The following is a 20,547-nucleotide window of genomic DNA, read 5'->3' as shown; positions in this document are numbered from 1 at the left end:
CAGGCTAATAGCAAAGGCAGGAATAGAACGCAGGTCCTCTGAGTTTCTATCCAGTGCGCTAGTCACTAGGCTACATTGCAGCATTGCCCTAGTCTCTTGTTCTCCTGCTCAACTTTAGTTGTCGTTCTCTTCTTTCACTCTCGCGAGGATTCAAATCTTGCCCTCGATGAGTGGGGAGACAGACTCAGCAACTGCTGCAGGATTGTGATGCATGGGGAAGAGAGGCAAACTCTGGGAGCTCATGTGAGAAATATGGGTTTGAGGGAAAGCCTGTGCATGCTGCAGTGTCCACCTTTGGTCTACAGTCTGCCCATCCATTCAGAAAAAGGAGTAATAATACTTGCTTTCTCCCACCTTTGTCTGTCTTGCCCATTTAGATGGTAAGACCTTCAAAGTGGGGCATGTCCATTATTATGTGTGTGAACAGTGCCCAGCACAATGGGACCCTGGTTTCTATTGACCCACTATTTCTGTAAAGACACTATTGCAAGCATAAGAACAATAACCAGAGTGGTAAGAGCTTGAGAGGAGATATCCAGCATGGGCCCTTTGGAGATATCCAGCACCAAGCCTCATTACACAGGTTGGCAGAAATTCACCCTGGCTGAAGGCCAGGACAAGGCCTCTGTACCACTCAAGACCAGGACTGAAGCAGCACATATGTCTTGTGTTGACCCTCTGCCCCAGAGTGAGGCCCCGTCTACACCTAAAACAGGATGAACTAGCTCCATCACCCAGGGGTGTGAAAAAGTCACACCCTTGAGAGATGTAGTTAAGCCAACCTAAGCCATAGTGTAGCTGCTGCTGGGTCTCTGCACTGAAACCAGGATCTGAGGCCACAATACAGGGAGAAGGAAAGAAGGAAGAAAAATCAGTCTGTGTAATGTTTGGTGCAATGAATCATTTTGCAGTCATTTCTCAGAGGAAGGAAATAGAATGAACAGTCCCTGGAGTTTTGAAATGCTTTTTCTTGCCGCTGCTGTGCTTTAATTTGATCTTTGAGGGAGGAAGTGGAGCTGCATAAAACATAACATGTTTTTGTTTGATTTCTACTGCTCCATTTTGTTTTAAAAAAATGTAAAGGGAAGAAAAACCCTAAACCTATAATAAAACGAAAGTGGTTCTTTCATGTCTTTGTTGGAATCCAGAACTGTCATCTGCAGAGATTAAACAAAATGAAGAGATCTCTCACTCTCGGTTTGCAGCAAACCAAAATAATCATTTGCTTCATTTATGTATGAGGGTCAAATTTAATCTAATCTGTAGTTAAAAGGGAGGTGAAGTCCTTTGATGTTCCCTATGTTATGTTCATTAAAATATAACTTCAGATCTCAAGTGCTTCGTCTGCTTGTATTTGTTGATATTCTCTTTGCTCTCATTCTGTGAGCAATGATGTGATCTCCAATGTTTAATGGGTAGACACAGAACTATAGTGCACTCCCATAAGGGAACATGGTAGCTGCAGAAGGCACGACTCTGCAGAGATAGCTGGGCATCCCATGTGCCTCAGAAAGGGTCTCTGAACCGGCTCCACATAGGCCAGCACTGAGGCATGTGATGGGGAGAATGCTATGTGCTCCAGGTTTACTTTGAACCAGTGGCTTCAACGCCCTCTGTGAGCAGGTTGGCTTGGGTACAACTGCTATTGCTACCATGAGCCTTTGGCTGGTTGGGAAGTGGATTTCACCTCACCAATTTATCTGCATTTATCCTGCCTGGAACCTGACTACTCAAGCTCTACTGGTGAGAAGCAGATTTCAGCCAAAATTAATACAATGTAAAATATAATGTAGTGTTGCAACACATTGAAGAGCGACTAAATCAAATTTAACACATCCCAGAATTTTCTTGTACTGTTCTACTCACATATGATAGATGATTAATGTGAAGGAGTTTGAAATAACTCTAATTAATTCACTTTTTACCATTTATTTTTTATACTCTTGTTGCGATCTACACTTCATTCAGTGTAGGAAACAAAAACTATCTAGTAAGTTTCACTTTGTTTTTCTACTCAATTTCACATTCCTGCTCCTCACAGTTATTGCAAGTCTGCAACATTTGGTTTGCAAGCACTGTAGGGGAACTAATTCCATTTAACATTCATTTAAGGAATGAAACTCTGGTTATATATAACCACTAGTTGGTAGTCTTAACAGGGTATATTACCCCTGGGGAAATTCTGCGCCACTGCACACGCGGAGAATTCGTGTCCCCTAGCAGATTTTTTTTCCTCTGCAAAAAATACATTCTGCCAGAGAGGCACTAGAGTTATGCATTTCACCCACCAGTGGCTGCTGTGGTGCGAGAACAGAGGATAGACGCTCACCAACCGAAACAGCTGATTGAGGAATGCAGCCTCTGCTGTCTCCCTAAGCACCGGTTTCAGAGTAGCAGCCGTGTTAGTCTGTATTCGCAAAAAGAAAAGGAGTACTTGTGGCACCTTAGAGACTAACCAATTTATTTGAGCATAAGCTTTCGTGAGCTACAGCTCACTTCATCGGATGCATACTGTGGAAAATACAGAAGATGTTTGTTTTTATAAACACAAATGGGTGTTTTATACACACAAATGGGTGTTTATCGCCCCACCCTACTCTCCTGCTGGTAATAGCTTATGTAAAGTGATCAATCTCCTTACAATGTGTATGATAATCAAGGTTAGCCATTTCCAGCACAAATCCAGGGTTTAACAAAAACGTCTGAGGAAGGGGGGGAGGGGTTAGGAAAACAAGGGGAAATAGGTTACCTTGCATAATGACTTAGCCACTCCCAGTCTCTACTCAAGTCTAAGTTAATTGTATCCAAATTGCAAATGAATTCCAATTCAGCAGCCTCTCGCTGGAGTCTAGATCTGAAGTTTTTCTGTTGTAATATCGCAACTTTCATGTCTGTAATCACGTGACCAGAGAGATTGAAGTGTTCTCCGACTGGTTTATGAATGTCATAGTTCTTGACTTCTGATTTGTGTCCATTTATTCTTTTACGTATAGACTGTCCAGTTTGACGAATGTACGTGGCAGAGGGGCATTGCTGGCACATGATGGCATATATCACATTGGTAGATGTGCAGGTGAACGAGCCTCTGATAGTGTGGCTGATGTTATTAGGCCCTGTGAGGGTGTCCCCTGAATAGATATGTTGGCACAGTTGGCAACGGGCTTTGTTGCAAGGATAGATTCCTGGGTTAGTGGTTCTGTTGTGTGGTATGTGGTTCTTGATGAGTATTTGCTTCAGGCTGGGGGGCTGTCTGTAGGCAAGGACTGGCCTGTCTCCCAAGATTTGTGAGAGTGTTGGGTCATCCTTCAGGATAGGTTGTAGATCCTTGATAATGAGTTGGAGAGGTTTTAGTTGGGGGCTGAAGGAGACGGCTAGTGGCGTTCTGTTATTTTCTTTGTTAGGCCTGTCCTGTAGTAGGTGACTTCTGGGAACTCTTCTGGCTCTAGCAATCTGTTTCTTCACTTCCGCAGGTGGGTATTGTAGTTGTAAGAATGCTTGCTAGAGATCTTGTAGGTGTTTGTCTCTGTCTGAGGGGTTAGAGCAAATGCGGTTGTATCGCAGAGCTTGGCTGTAGACAATGGATCGTGTGGTGTGGTCAGGGTGAAAGCTGGAGGCATGAATAGCGGTCATGGGTAGGAATGAAACTACAGCATTTGCTCAAGAAACTCCCTGAAAAAGCACAAGATCAAATCCGCACAGACACACCCTGGAACTCCGACCTGGGATATTCTATCTACTACCCAAGATCCATAAACCTGGAAATCCTGGGCGCCCCATCATCTCAGGCATTGGCACCCTGACAGCAAGATAGTCTGGCTATGTAGACTCCCTCCTCAGGCCCTACGCTACTAGCGCTCCCAGCTACCTTCGAGACACCACTGACTTCCTGAGGAAACTACAATCCATCGATGATCTTCCTGATAACACTATCCTGGCCACTATGGATGTAGAAGCCCTCTACACCAACATTCCACACAAAGATGGACTACAAGCCGTCAAGAACACTATCCCCGATAATGGCACGGCTAACCTGGTGGCTGAACTTTGTGACTTTGTCCTTACCCATAACTATTTTACATTTGAGGACAATGTATACCTTCAAATCAGTGGCACTGTTATGGGTACCCGCATGGCCCCACAGTATGCCAACATTTTTATGGCTGACTTAGAACAACGCTTCCTCAGCTCTCGTCCCCTAACGCCCCTACTCTACTTGCGCTATATTGATGACATCGTCATCATCTGCACCCATGGAAAAGAAGCTCTTGAGGAATTCCACCATGATTTCAACAATTTCCATCCCACCATCAACCTCAGCCTGGTCCAGTCCACACAAGAGATCCACTTCCTGGACACTCCAGTGCTAATAAACGATGGTCACATAAACATCACCCTATACCGGAAACCTACTGACCGCTATTCCTACCTACATGCCTCCAGCTTTCACCCTGACCACACCACACGATCCATTGTCTACAGCCAAGCTCTGCAATACAACCGCATTTGCTCTAACCCCTCAGACAGAGACAAACACCTACAAGATCTCTAGCAAGCATTCTTACAACTACAATACCCACCTGCGGAAGTGAAGAAACAGATTGCTAGAGCCAGAAGAGTTCCCAGAAGTCACCTACTACAGGACAGGCCTAACAAAGAAAATAACAGAACGCCACTAGCCGTCTCCTTCAGCCCCCAACTAAAACCCCTCCAATGCATTATCAAGGATCTACAACCTATCCTGAAGGATGACCCAACACTCTCACAAATCTTGGGAGACAGGCCAGTCCTTGCCTACAGACAGCCCCCCAGCCTGAAGCTAATACTCACCAGCAACCACATACCACACAACAGAACCACTAACCCAGGAACCTATCCTTGCAACAAAGCCCGTAGCCAACTGTGCCCACATATCTATTCAGGGGACACCCTCACAGGGCCTAATAACATCAGCCACACTATCAGAGGCTCGTTCACCTGCACATCTACCAATGTGATATATGCCATCATGTGCCAGCAATGCCCCTCTGCCACGTACAGTGGTCAAACTGGACAGTCTCTATGTAAAAGAATAAATGGACACAAATCAGATGTCAAGAATTATAACATTCATAAACCAGTAGGAGAACACTTCAATCTCTCTGGTCACGTAATTACAGACATGAAAATTGCGATATTACAACAAAAAAACTTCAAAACCAGACTCCAGCGAGAGACTGTTGAATTGGAATTCATTTGCAAATTGGATACAATTAACTTAGGCCTGAATAGAGACTGGGAGTGGCTAAGTCATTATGCAAGGTAACCTATTTCCCCTTGTTTTCCTAACCCCTCCCCCCCCTTCCTCAGACGTTTTTGTTAAACCCTGGATTTGTGCTGGAAATGGCCCACCTTGATTATCATACACATTGTAAGGAGAGTGATCACTTTACATAAGCTATTACCAACAGGAGAGTGGGTTTGTTTGGCGGGTGGGGGGAGAAAACGTGGATTTGTGCTGGAAATGGCCCACCTTGATTATCATACACATTGTAAGGAGAGTGATCACTTTACATAAGCTATTACCATCAGGAGAGTGGGGTGGTGGGAGAGAAAACCTTTTGTAGTGATATAAACCTTTTGTAGTGATACACAGGGCATCTGTGTGTATAAAAACAAACATCTTCTGTATTTTCCACAGTATGCATCCGATGAAGTGAGCTGTAACTCACAAAAGCTTATGCTCAAATAAATTGGTTGGTCTCTAAGGTACCACAAGTACTCCTTTCCCTAAGCACCCTGTCTGCGGGGCCAGAAGAGGAGGCACATATGATGGGGGACAGACAGAGTGGGGCACATGGGGCTTCTGGGGGGGCCACAGACTGTGGTTCAGTGGAGGGAGACAGACTGGGGCAGAGGCTGAATGGGAGTGGGGTGCAGGGGCACATGGGATGGGGGGAGTGGGTGCACGGAGACAGGAGTACAGGGACACATGGGGATGGAGGATGGGTGCAGGGACACATGAGGTCAGGGGAAGGGAGAGTGCAGGGAGACATGGGGTGGGGCAGAGGTGCCTGATTGAATGAGAGAGGTTAGGGCTCATCCAGGGTCTGCATGAGGAAGGCTCCACAAATCCCTAATATCCCTCCCCCCAAAAAACCCCCAAACTGTTCCATACTTCTCCCACTCACACCCCAAAAGCCTCCAGCTTCACGCCCAGCCTCCTTCCCAGCAATTACTTCCCTTTCCCTCGGCTCTTCCATTACCCCTGACTGCCCCAAGCCTTTGCATTGCTTCTGAGGAGTGCACGAAATGTGTTTCTGTATTGTAGTTTAAAGGAATTATTACTCAAAGTTCTTTATTAATATGCCTAGTAAGGAATCCATTTGTCAAAAAAATTTAAAAAAGAACATTTCTGAACCTTTTTCATTGTCTGTATTGTTACAGACATACTTGTTGACAGGTATTTTGAAATAAATTACCAAGATAATTGAAACTGGTATGATGATTTACTTTGACAAATAAAATATGCAGAATTTTAAAATATTGTGTGCAGAATTTTTGTGTGTGTGCGCGCAGAATTCCTTCAGGAGTGGTATATGAAAAGCATAGAACTACAGCATGTAAGTGTGGTTAAAATGTTTCTCTGTGTGAGTTTTATTAGTAGTATTGATGCTTATCATTTACAGTTTAACCCTTGTTTTCCAAACTACTGGTTAACAAAGGTTGGTTACATCCCCTAGGCTTACACTGTGGAGCTCATTATTTCCATAGATGGGCAGCTTCAGTCCTACAGAGCCATTAAGTTCTATAGGGCTTAAGAGAACCAAAAACTTCCATAGAGCTGCTCTACTCCACAGTAGTGGAGTCCCTCTTCCATCTATCCTCCTAAAAGCAACACAGGAGCTTAGTTTTGATGCTGCAAAGTTTAACTGAAACTCTCAGTTTTATGAAGTGTTCAAATATCCCTGGGAGATTTTTAAAACCAGGATTTACCTGTAGATGTACAAGGTATTTTATAGGGAAGAATGAAGTCAAAAATAGAAGTTCTTATTTGAGCAGTTTAAATCAGAAAAAAAACCCACATTCTTTAAAAAGTCCTTATCTAGATTATGTACGAGGGCTGTGTTTTAGGAGATTCAGTTCCAAGGGTGGTGAAAAAGCATCAAAGGTTTACATTAAAAAGAGAATAATATTTAAAGGTGTGTACTCCTGTTTCCCAAAGAAACCCTTTCATGTGCTTGTAGATGAACTCCTACATTACCATCACGCTCAAGGAGATCAATTTGATTTCTTTCTTAAGATGCTTAGACATGAAGGTCCATATTTTTAAAATGTATTTAGGCATAGGTGCTGCAACTCTGAATGCAGCAAAGTCTCATTTTCACAAGTGATTTACGTACTTATGAGCCTTTGAGATTCTGGCTCCTAAATTATGTTTTCTTCTTCTGTTCATAAACAGGTAAAAAGGGAAAGATGTACTTTAAACAATGAAATTCACATTCCTTTAATTTACTGAAATTCAATACTGTGTTCATCTGATACTTGATTAGTAAGAGTTTTTTCAGCAGTTAAATCGTAACAGGTGGTTTTATATCGTACTCCTCACACATAGATCTCAGGGTATTTTACAAAGAAAAGGAAACATCATTATCAGGGAAACTGAGGCAGAGACAGTTGAAGTATCTTGCCCAAAAGTCACACAGCAGGTCAGTTACAGAACTGAGACTAGAACCCATATCACCTGGCTCCCAATCTAGTACCCTATACTTTAGCACACACTGCCTGTCCTTTCATATGCTCAACAAAGTATTGTTTATTTGCTCTCTCACATATGGTATTAACAAAGAAATAAAGCTTTAAAGATCATAAAATGTTTCATTCAGCTTATCATAGTGAATCAGTTGTTCCAGTGCCAGACTTATTCGTTTTTCACTTACTCAAAGTTTTTGCCGATAGTCGCACATTTAGTAAACTCTGGTATGCTTCTTTCCTGTTCTTTTTCACTTTTGATTTCATGAGTAAGTTTTAACACAAAGCTCCATGGAAGTGAGCCCAGTCATCTCATTACAAGGTTTAATGCCTTTTGAGTTGCATCAGTACAAAAATCATTGTAACTTATGCGTAAAAGATTAGAATGGGCATGTGTGGAAGTTCCAGTATTGAGCATTTGTCAAAACATCCATTAATCAGGCAATAACCTTGCTATTTATAATCATAAGGGGGAAAAAAGAGAGCACATTGCAAATGGGCCTTCTTGTTAGAATTATTCATTTGGGAATCAGTCAACCACTGATTCCTTTGACACAGAAGAGGTTGAATGAGAGCAGTGGATGATTGCACCTGAAATTTATGAGACTGACACAAATATCTTTCAAACACCGCAAAAGAAAATATAACAAATTCTTCACTTACAAAGCTGAAGTCATTCCAGATTTTTATATTCTGACATGCCCAAGAAGAGTATTTCCCAGGCAGTATGACCACTTTCTCATGGGATTAATCACTCTGTTTAATTTATGCTGACTTTCAAGTGTTAGTACCCGCCAATCATATTCAAGGCAATCACCACAAGAAAGGGGACCCCCAACAATTATTAAGACAAAGTGAGTGCTGTCCTTTATGCTTTTGAAGTAATTTACTCAATATTCAAACTGTACTGCTTGGGTTACTTCTGGAGCAAGCAGCTGAAGGCTGATTAGGTAATTAAGAAGGCTTCTGGGATACTAAAAGTCCATGAAAACCTGAGATGAGGTGCAGGTAGACAGATTAAGGCATGATGTTTTGTTTGGGAGATCACATATTATGAAGAACCACCTATTTTGGTGTGATATTGCCAGTCACTGAGAGAAATAAAGTAATGTATTTATTGGACCTGCTAAAATAACCTATTCCGGGAGATTGTGGGTCTTTGGCTCCATCTAATGGATAGCCCATTAAGAGGTTGATGAGTCTGCTACTGCTTCCAGCTGGTGGATTTAGGGCCAGATTTGTAAAAGTATTCAGGTATCTAATGCTGCTGATAGAAACCTAGTGGGATTTTGAAAAGTACATAGGCACCTAATCCCATTGAAATTGGTACCTATCTGCATCTTGAACAGGAGGAGGAGGAGGAGGAGGAGAACACTTACTGAGGAGATGCAGGATCCCCCTACTTTAAAAATGTCTAGCTACTTATTGGCTAACTTGGGGAAGAAGGAAGCTGACTGGGTCCTCACCCTCCCTTTTTAAACCCTAGCCTGGGCCATATGGAGCTTCTTTGTGTTCTGTTCCAGCAGCCCCACTCTCTCTCTCCTGAATTGCTAGTTCAAAGCTGTGTTTTGCAGATGTTGTGGATCTGACCAATCACCAGTTTGGGGGTCAGGAAGGAATTTTTGATTCTCAGAAGGACCAGATTGGCAGAGGCATGGAGAATTTTTATGCCCTTCTCACAGCATCCTGGAGACACAGTTAAGTTAAATAGGAACAGTATTTAATTATTGATAGTACTTGGTAAGGATGTTAGTTCATTGCAACTTGTGGCCAGAAGTAAAAAACCTGGGATTTTACTGATGGACCTTGTGCTAATGGGATAGGGATGGTCCTGTGGCCTTTGAGGGCGGAGGTCCCCCCTTTTAGTACCTTGTGCCGTGTTATAGAGTGAGTGGGTGGTAGAACTCAGAAGAGTGAGTGAGTCCTAGGGGTTGGCTGAGGAGAGCCTACCCCGAGTTATGGGTTAGATAGTAGGAGCCCTGTAATCCCAGCACTTAAAATGCCTGGTACATGACAGGGTAATTCCCTCCCCTGTGTTTAAATTTAATTAAGTTGTGGCCTGTCACTTAAAATCCATCCCTGCAATGTCTACATCAATTCCTTTTGCTTACATTTCTAATACTAAAGTTCAGCTCAGGTACTTGGTGATTGCCACTCCCCTACCTGACCATCACTAAATTTAGGGTTACAAGATATTGGATCGTAAACCTTTCGCTAGTGCACTACTGAATACATTGCCTATTCTGCCTGTCATAAATGTAAAGGGAAGGGTAAACCCCTTTAAAATCCCTCCTGGCCAGAGGAAAAATCCTCTCACCTGTAAAGGGTTAAGAAGCTAAAGGTAACCTCGCTGGCACCTGACCAAAATGACCAATGAGGAGATAAGATACTTTCAAAAGCTGGGAGGAGGGAGAGAAACAAAGGGTCTGGGTCTGTTGGTATGCTGCTGTGCCAGGGATAGAATAGGAATGGAGTCTTAGAACTTTTAGTAAGTAATCTAGCTAGGTATGCGTTAGATTATGATTTTTTAAATGGCTGAGAAAAGAATTGTGCTGAATAGAATGAGTATTTCTGTCTGTGTGTCTTTTTTTATAACTTAAGGTTTTGCCTAGAGGGATTCTCTATGTTTTGAATCTAATTCCCCTGTAAGGTACCTACCATCCTGATTTTACAGGGGTGATTCCTTTACTCCTATTTACTTCTATTTCTATTAAAAGTCTTCTTGTAAGAAAACTGAATGCTTTTTCATTGTTCTCAGATCCAAGGGTTTGGGTCTGTGGTCACCTATCCAAATTGGTGAGGATTTTTACCAAACCTTTCCCAGGAAGTGGGGTGCAAGGGTTGGGAGGATTTGGGGGGGAAAGACGTGTCCAAACTACGTTTCCCAGTAAACCCAGTTAGAGTTTGGTGGTGGCAGGGGTTATTCCAAGGACAAAGGATCAAATTAATTTGTACCTTGGGGAAGTTTTAACCTAAGCTGGTAAAAGTAAGCTTAGGAGGTTTTCATGCAGGTCCCCACATCTGTACCCTAGAGTTCAGAGTGGGGGAGGAACCTTGACACTGCCTAATTGGCGGAAACTTAACACTAGAGGGGAAAAATGCACAGGAACAAATTTTTTTTAATGGCAGGTGACTGACTAAAGATTTAATATGTCAGAATTAGTGAGCAGAGTGTAGGTGAGGCACTCAAAGGTGCGTGACAAATCTAGTTTATCACCTGTCTCATCCATATATTACAAATATTATGTTACCACACCTTGTACATATCTACATAATGATTGCCACTGTCTGTCACTCTGAAGCTTAACGTCATGCTTGAACCTAGAGCAGAGAGAGGTTCCTGGGACAAGAGGTAGGAAAGTGGGGAGGTAGGGAAGTGTTACTGCTGGGTCCAAACAACTGGGAAGGAAGGTTGGTATGTTGCGGTTAGGTAATAAAAGCCAAAGTTGTAACATGTAATGGGTCCAGTACTATTCAACGTACTCATAAATGATCTGGAAAAAGGGGAAAACAGTGAAGTGGCAAAATTTGCAGATGATACAAAACTACTCAAGATAGTGAAGTCCCAGGCAGACTGCAAAGAGCTACAAAAGGATATCTCAAAACTGGGTGACTGGGTGACAAAATGGCAGATGAAATTCAATGTTGATAAATGCAAAGTAATGCACATTGGAAAACATAATCCCAACGATACATATAAAATGATGTGGGGGGGTCTAAATTAGCTGTTACCACTCAAGAAAGAGATTTCGGAGTCACTGTGGATAGTTCTCTGAAAATATGCACTCAATGTGCAGCAGCAGTCAAAAAAATGAACAGAATGCTAGGAATCATTAAGAAAGGGATAGATAATAAGACAGATAATATCATATTGCCTCTATATAAATCCATGGTACGCCCACACCTTGAATACTGTGTGCAGATGTGGTTGCCCCATCTCAAAAAAGATATATTGGAATTGGAAAAGGTTCATAAAAGGGCAACAAAAATGATTAGGGGTATGAAACGGCTACCATATGAGGAGAGATTAATAAGACTGGGACTTTTCAGCTTGAAAAAGAGATGACTAAGGGGGAATATGATAGAGGTCTATAAAATCATGATGTGGAGAAAGTAAATAAGGAAGTGTTATTTACTCCTTCCTAGAACACAAGGACTAGGGGTCACCCAATGAAATTAATAGGCTGCAGGTTTAAAACAAACAAAAGGAAGTACTATTTCACACAACGCACAGTCAACCTGTGGAACTCCTTGCCAGAGGATGTTGTGAAGGCCAAGAGTATAACAGGGTTCAAAAAAATAACTAGATAAATTCATGGAGGATAGGTCCATCAATGGCTATTAGCCAGGATGGGCAGGGATGGTGACCCTAGCTTCTGTTTGCCAGAAGCTGGGAATGGGTGACAAGGAATGGATCACTTGATGATTACCTGTTCTGTTCATTCCCTTTAGCGCACCTGGCATTGGCCACTGTTGGAAGACAGGATACTGGACTAGCTGGACCTTTGGTCTGACCCAGTATGGCCGTTCTTATGTGAGTATTGCAGGTAGACGATGTGCATGTTTTGCACTTGCATTCTTTCGATGTGTGTTGCCTAACAGTTTCTTCCAGTAAGCTCTGTCGCCTCATAAGACGAATTACACCCAGACAACAGTGCAGGCTTTTAACTAGCATAAGTGTATGCACTGGATGCTCGGCGAGTGATTATTGGTAAGCTGTACTGGCAAAGTAGATAGGGCTTTTAAACTGTAGAAGCTGAGCAGAAGAGTGGAGGGATGGTTTTATGGTTAAGACATAAGACAGAAATTCTGGGTTTGGTTTCTAACTCAGCCAGAGACACACTGTATGATACTGGAAAGTCACTTGAGGTGAAATCCTGGCTGACAAAACTCACATTGATTTCAATGGGGGCAGGATTTCACTCTTGCGCTTTCTATGCCTCAGTTTGTGATCTGTAAAATAGGAATAACACCACTTCCTTTTCCCATCCTTTGGCATATTTTCAACTGTAAGCTCCTTATGGCAGTAATTCTCACGTACGAGGTGAATATGCAGTGCCTAGCTTAATAATAGCAAATTATAACATGCCCACAAGTTTATGGGTAAAAAACAATAGTAAGTTATCCTCATGTTTACATTTTCATTTGCATCCCATTGTCCATGTCTGTCTTTTTTGACTGTAAGATCTTTGGGGCAAGAAATCTTTCTTATTGTGTATTGTACAGTGCCGAACACATAGATAGTTCCTGGAAAGAGGTTTATGTATGCACACATATATGGTGTGTACAGAAGTGGTAGCAAAATTGCAGAGTCATGTGATAAACTACATTTATGTAGCACCTTTGACAGCCTCACCTATACAAGAATACTAATGCATTCCACACACCATTTCTTCTACTCTTTGGTAGCCTTGCTTATCTTATACCTTGTTATTCTATCCTAATCTATTCCACACTACTCAGGTTCTTATGTTACCCTCATTACCATAGTATCTAAGCACCTTCCAATGGTACATTAATTTGTTGGTTACTTTTTCTGCTGCAACCCCACTCATCTACCAATTGATACTCATGCCCATTTGCATCAACTCTCAAATGTTTCACTTATGCCACTATGTTGCCTATTGGCCTGATTTTCAGATGGGCTGAGCACCTACAGTTCCCATGGATTTTAACTGGAATTGCTGATGCTCAACCCTTCTGAAACCAGGCCACATGTGTGTTCCTGCTCCAGTCAGAATCCTTCTCTCACTCCCATTTCCAAGCTCTCTGCCATTCTCCCCTAAGATGTCCCTGCTGTCCCAGTTCATGAAGGTATGCATTTTTCTTCATTTAAGAAGCTCATAAAAGCCATTTCCCTGAGGCCCTCAAAAGTGAGTTTATAATGTTATTTCTATTAATTAAATTATCTCCAACCATGGATTTAGGTTGCTAGCTTAAGGATTTACCACAGAAGTGAGTCAGCATGGATTTGTGCAAGGTAAATCATGTCAGGCAAATCTGATTGCTCATTAATGAACAAACCTATTGCTCTGGAATCCAAATTATACTTAATTAAATATTTAACATATTTCAAAACAACACCCAGAGCATAAACAAACCAAACACACACTACAGTGCATTTCAGTCATAGGGAGGTCAGATAAGTATTAAGTTTGAGCCCTGAAACAAAGGCCTAGATTCTCAGTTACACCGGTTGTCCACTGGGTATAGCTGAAATGGAGGGCCTGAAAGGAGATGGTTGAAGAGCCCCTATTCTGGGGCTGGATTTATAGTGGTCCCGTCATAGATTAGAGCATCTTTTGGGCTGCTCTAATCCACAGTGGCTGGTAATGGCCTATACTAGCTGGGGGCACACCCACCAGGAGAAATCCTCTGTTAGGAAGATACCTGGCCTTCCAGCTCATTTGCATCAGCAGAATGGTACAAAAGGGCCAAAATAAATAATAGGATCTGGCTTAAATAATTAAAAAAAGGGTAAGAGAAGAAATATGTTAATAAATTACGCCTTTAAAAGTTGAATTTAAGTGCTGATATTCATTATTTGGGACCTTGGGACAAATTATGAAAAACGGCCCTTAACTTAAATTCATATATGTACCTACAAATATACACTTGGTCATGAAGATTCACAGTCTGATTTGAATATGTAAATATGGGTTCTGAACAGACAGCCATTTTGATTCTTTACTAGGTCCTGGACTTTCAGAAAATGATTATTAGGTCACCATCTCCATGCAGAATCCTCCAGTGCAGGATCATTCTCTGTTGCACACAAGACAGTACAGGATAGTTTGAAATGTGCCAAGAGATAGGGCTTTCCAACCCTTCCACTGGGAGACATCTCTAATAATGCTCATATTCAGGAAGCTTTTTCCTGATATTTACCTATTTTCCCCTTTCTGAATTGTATTCTATTATCCCCAGTTATGGGGTAACTTCCTTTCATTATGCAAAATAATTCCTTTTCCTCCATGAGGTTTCAACATTTAAGATACCTGTAGACTGTTACTGGTATCATGTTGCCCACTTATTTACTGCTTTGCTAAAATACATATTTATCTCCTTCACTCTTCAACACATCTGGGCTACATGACCATTTTTGTTGTCTTTTTCTAATTTGTCAGTATCTCTTTGGTAACAAGGTACCCAGAACTGAATGTGGTATTCTACGTCCAGAGCTGAATAGGACCCCTTCCTGAGATGAGGTAAATACCTTTGACTTCTTAGCATCAGGCAGAAACATGGCCACAGAAAGTGACTATCAAGGTCCCTCTCCTGTGATGTACATCTATATAGATGGAGCTGAAAATAAATTGCTGTAATTGCAACTATCATATCACACTGAAAAATTATGTCTAATGTTCTGATCGCTATCACCCTATGTCAGTATTACTAATTCACCAGGAGTCAGACTCTTGAGAATGTCTGGAGGACAGCATGAGGGTTTGTAGAACTGGGCAGGAGATGAAGGCGGAGAGGAGTAGTCAGAGCTGGGCAGTGAGTGGGTGAAGGTGATGCACCAGGAGAGTGGGAATGCAACAGGTGTGGTGTTTGCAGAATGAGGAGTTGGAGACATTATTTGGGACCCAGGAGCAGTGGAGTTGGGAGAGGGAGGGATGAAAGACAGTGGAGTATAGGGGAGATGGTCTGTGAATGCCACGGTTGTTGAATGGGTTAGTAGGAATTTGTTCTTTGGAGCACAGAGGGAAGTCTGAAGTTTCACCATTTATTTTAGGTATCAGATTTTTATTATCATATTATGTATTAACAATACCACTTAATATGCATGGTTTGTGGGACATTTTACAACAGTTGGGATAAGTCCATCTAATGCCTATCTTTTTTCCTTTCTGTCTGTTAGTGTATTTTGATCCTTATCTTCTTGAAAACAATATTTCCATTAGGAAAAGAATTCTGTCTAATCATTTTGTAGTAATTTTCTTGTAATGGTCTCTAATAGAGTTAGGTGAATAACGTAAGAAATTTTGAAAGATGTTTGTTCTAATTTTTAAAAGCATTCTTTGGGCTCTTGGTTACATCACTTCAGGGTTAATTTTTTGTGAACATTTGAGCAACTGAATTTAATTAGCACAGTTGCTCACCAAAAATTATTTTCAAAGTTGTACACAAGAGTATTCACAGACATTAAGTATAAAAAGTACACATGCCAAAATTCACAAAGTTAAGTCCCTTAACCAATTAGGGAACAAATGCATATATCTGGAAAATCACAACTAAATAACACTGTTTACATTTTGAATATTTGTGATCAAACCAGAGTATAAACATCCAAAAAAGCATTTGTCCAATACATTTGAATACTGATGAAATCTTGAACAGCTAAAGAATGTTCAGAAAGTTAAAAAAAAAAGAAAAAAAGAGGAAGCTACATTCAGCAAATAAGTTATTTGTAACTAAATATTTGCTCAGCTCTAAATAGTTTCCTCACATTTTGGTAGAAGTTTTAGAGTCATTTCTGGAACTATAATAAATTAGAACAATTGAAGCCGCATGATGCCATGTTATGAGGCATCTCTTCAGTTGCTAGTTAGAATATCTATAATGAAAGGTGCTCATTAAAAACTTTCAAGAATTTGGTTGTATAACCATCTTCTCCTGGGGCCTTGCCAAAGTCCAGAGAACATACTGACCTATATAACTCTGTTAATATAATTTCTGTTTCTAATACCTTCAGGTCAGTGGAGGTGAGACACTTCAATTCAATCTCAGTAAAGTTATGAAACGATTTAAAGTAGGATGATTAAATTTGGAAGAATATAAATCCATTTTGGAATCTAGAAAAATGTGTTTAATCATTAACTGTTAGACCTATACAGTCATTAGTAATCACTTTTATCCTTATGTTCCACTAACCTTCTTTGATGGCCCATTCAGACCTCTTTCCATTTTGCATAATAACTTTAATCTCCACCAAAACACTTTCAAGTCAGCCTTTATCTACATAACACTTTGAGTCTTTGGACTTTGGCGGCAAAGCTTACATGTAGTTCCCTGCAAGTACCTTCACGGGCACAATTTCGAGAAATTCTGAATATTATACATTTAAGGGACATGTAATATATTAAATGGATTCAGTGCTGTTCATATGAGTTACTGGGTTGTCCAGAAAAAAACAGCTTTTTTATCATATTGGTGCTGAGAATGGGAAAACTACAGTAACATCTAGCTCTGCATATTTAATTACTTAAGAATTAACCATAGATGATAATTGTGACAATATTGTCATTATCATCAGTCACGGACTACCAATATTTAAGGGATTTAAAACACTCCTGAGAGATTTTTGATATACGTTTCTATATGTTAGTTTTTTGCATTATGGTTGTTTTTGTTTTGTTTTGTTTTCTAATTTTTCAAATGACTTTGCCAAGCCAATTTACTTAAAAATACAAATGCCCTAATAGCCACAGAGAAGCTGCTTGGTGAAGTCACAGTGAGCAATTTCTTCACAGTGCCTTTTATTGTGACCCCCCCCACCCCAAAAAAAACCCCACCCCACCAAAAACAAAACAAAAGTCCTCCTATGTATAAAGAAAGATTTTATCTGTATGAGATTTCTCTTGAGAACAGGGTGACCACAGAAATGAATCATATCTGGTTTCTTGTGCTACTGGATGCTATTACCAAAAAGGTGTATCTAGTGATCACAGAAGACGACTGGAAGACAAGAAGTTCTATGTTCCATTCCCAGCTGTTACAACAACTATCTGTATAAATTCTAGCGAATCATTTAACTTTTGTGCCCAGCCTTAACATACAGGTGCATTATGAGACTTAATATTTGTAAAGCATTTGAGCAAGCCTAGAGCATCACATACAAATGTTAAATAACAATAATAATAAAGAAAAATAATATCCTTGAAAGAAAAAATGCTATAGAAGTAAAACAAAGAAAACTGATTATTTCTCATGACTTCATTCAAACTGTGAACCCTTTCCCCAATGCTTGAATACCAGTATTTCATCATCAAAGTACCAGTTCCCTGCATACCAGGCCCAGCATCAAGATGAACCATCAGAGTGTGCAATGAATAATGGGATAACAGAATATCTCCTTAAACCTTTTTGACAGATACAAAATATGAGTTTTGTGAGTGCCATTAAATTCAAACACTTGGGCCAGCTCAGGGAATAGCATTTCCAGCTCCTGCTCTCTTCAAAATAGGGGGCCACATGGTGAAGTGCTTATTTAGTATTTAGATTTGCTCTGAAGTGTAGGAGCCAAGCTGATATGCTACCAAAGTTGCAGTCCAAAAATATAAAATGCTGATTATATTTTGGAGTCTATCTTCAGCTCAATGAGCTTTTCATTGGATCATCAGTTAAAGGTCTACTACATGACATGACCACTTGATTAAGAAAACTTGATCCTCCCTGATCTGGCTATTATTATAGTTTTCAGCATATGGTCAAGGACAGAGAATAATTTCAACCAATCGGTGACGAACAAATAAATGCATGATCTCAGTTTAGTAGATGAATTATTTGTTCTAAATTCCATGGAGACAAACGATTTTTATTTCCTCTTTTCCCAACTCGATCATTGATGTATCTCATTGTTTTGTAAAAGCCAAGCAGAACATGATTTAGCAATAATTTCAAACACATTAAGAGAGTGTATGTGCTCATTAGAATCAAACACTGTAATGATATAAGATATTTTATTGATTATTGTTTCCAAAGTTATAAATGTAATGTAACTAAGGTTCCATCTAGACTGTAAGTACAATTTTATTCTGGTAACCTGGTTATAACACCTTCATTGACATTCATGCTACAGAATTATAGTGTTATCACCTGGTTACAGGAAGATAACCAAGTGCCAGTTTTGGTCAACTGCAGGAGTCAAACCTCAGTAGCCAATGCTGTTAGTAGCTGAATATTAACCATTGTTTGTGTTGGCACAAACCATACTATGGCAAACTCAGCCATAAAGTGGCTACAAATTTGGTTTGTACACAAGGACTTAGTGATAGCCTAGGAAAAGTCTCAAAAATTAGTAAACTCCAGAAGAAACTTCTTTCTTTTAAAATCACTAAAAAACAAAGAACTACCTACCCAAGTTTTCAATGGAATAGTAGCGCTGTTTGCTGTCTACTCGCACTGTCTCAGCATATGGGCTGCCCACTCCATAGCCAATGATGTATCCGCGTACAACAATGTTTGGATTCAGCGGTGGAGTCCAACTCATGACGATACTGGTTGTCAATGGCCTGACATGAAGAGAGCTTGGCTGATCAGGAACCTGAGATTCTGGGATACAAATAAAGGATCCATTAATATCCTGCTCATTGAGTTTTACCATTCACAAAGGCAGAGTTGAGATTAAGAAATATGTTATAAGAAAGTAACCAGGAATCTCACAGCTACATACATAGTCTACCTGCAATTTCCCTTCTGAACATTCAGACTTGTTTTGAACTACATTCTTCGGCAACAAGTACATTAAGCAGCTTCTTCAACATATAAGGTCTCCTTTCCTCTTTTTAAGAAAAACAGAATATCCCTCTGTTCATCCCATTTTTAGTGTATGAATACAAAGCAGATCTGAAATTATGCAGGAAAGTGGAAAATGGAAATGTTTGGAATTGATAAAAAATTTTCCATAACAAATTTTGAATCTTCCTGGTTTATTTGCAAGTCAAATAAGATGCTGAAATCAACTAGATGACTTATCATGGGCCAGTAGTTTAACTACAGTATTTAATGAGCTGGTTGACTTTGTAAGTGATATAATAGCATTTATAACAGCAGTGACCTATCTCATGCATGTGAAAACTTAATGTTAATTATGAGCAAGCAAGCTTGAACTTTCTTGGACATGCCTCTCTTGGCTTGGAGGCTGCTCTGAATAATACAACAGCACTCGGATAATAAAATGAAATAATACAATGATATCTTTTATACAAAAATAAAGGGAGTACTTGTGGCACCTTAGAGACTAACAAATTTATTCGAGCACAAGCTTTCATGAGCTACATGCATGCATCCGATGAAGTGAGCTGTAGCTCACGAAAGCTTATGCTCAAATAAATTTGTTAGTCTCTGTAAGGTGTCACAAGTACTCCTTTTCTTTCTGCGGATACAGACTAACACAGCTGCTACTCTGAAATCTTTTATACAGGTTCTCTCAAGGCATATTCATTTCTTATGTAGTGACTTAATGACTTGACGTGTAACTAGCACACTTTGTCTTCAGTGAACCCATTTTTACTTTAAAGAATAGATGAATAAATGCCTTTTGTTGGAGTGTATGATAGCTACTATATCACAAGTCTCTTTAGAAGAGCAGCACAGTAGCTTGTCTTTTTGAGAGCAGAAAGAGACAAGCTACTATTTTTCCCCACTGAAGAGGCCTGTAATATAATAGGCAAATGCATGCGGGGAGTGGTACAAAATGCTGGTGTAAAACTCCAACAAAAGATATTTTGAGATTGTGAAGCATTCCCACTATAAACCTTGGAAAAGACCGTTAAAAGATGAACTTAATACTTTTCAGTCCTATTGTCATATATGGTACAATGGTGTCTTTGGTATTTGATGTGCTTTGAAATGAATTCTGTTTAATGCATTTAAAATCTTTTGAAGAACTATTGAATCTGATTAGTACATTACCAGTCTGATATACAAGTTTTAAAAATTCTTTGCACTCAGTTTTCTTAAAGTTGCTATACATGGTCATAAACTTTAAGAATGAAGGAAATGCATTGAAGAATAGCTACTGACAAAACAAAAACCAGATTACACCAGCAGTGCCACAGCAAATCAAATACAATTGTCATTCATCTCCTTCTG

At 40.2% G+C, this 20,547-nt stretch overlaps 1 protein-coding gene across 1 annotated transcript in view; it reads right to left on the bottom strand.

Annotated features, from left to right (window-relative positions):
* Window positions 1–20,547, bottom strand: part of DCC (DCC netrin 1 receptor) — a 948,458-nt gene that overhangs the window by 131,369 nt on the left and 796,542 nt on the right. The window contains exon 15 of the mRNA XM_077816218.1: window positions 18,811–19,005. Coding sequence (XP_077672344.1) covers window positions 18,811–19,005 — 195 coding nt within the window. The remainder of the gene's footprint in view (window positions 1–18,810; window positions 19,006–20,547) is intronic.

This window comes from Eretmochelys imbricata, chromosome 5, assembly GCF_965152235.1.
Source record: "Eretmochelys imbricata isolate rEreImb1 chromosome 5, rEreImb1.hap1, whole genome shotgun sequence".
NCBI classification, from domain to species: Eukaryota; Metazoa; Chordata; order Testudines; family Cheloniidae; genus Eretmochelys; species Eretmochelys imbricata.
Note: the sequence above shows the minus strand (reverse complement) of the source record. Positions and strands in the feature narration are given on the sequence as shown.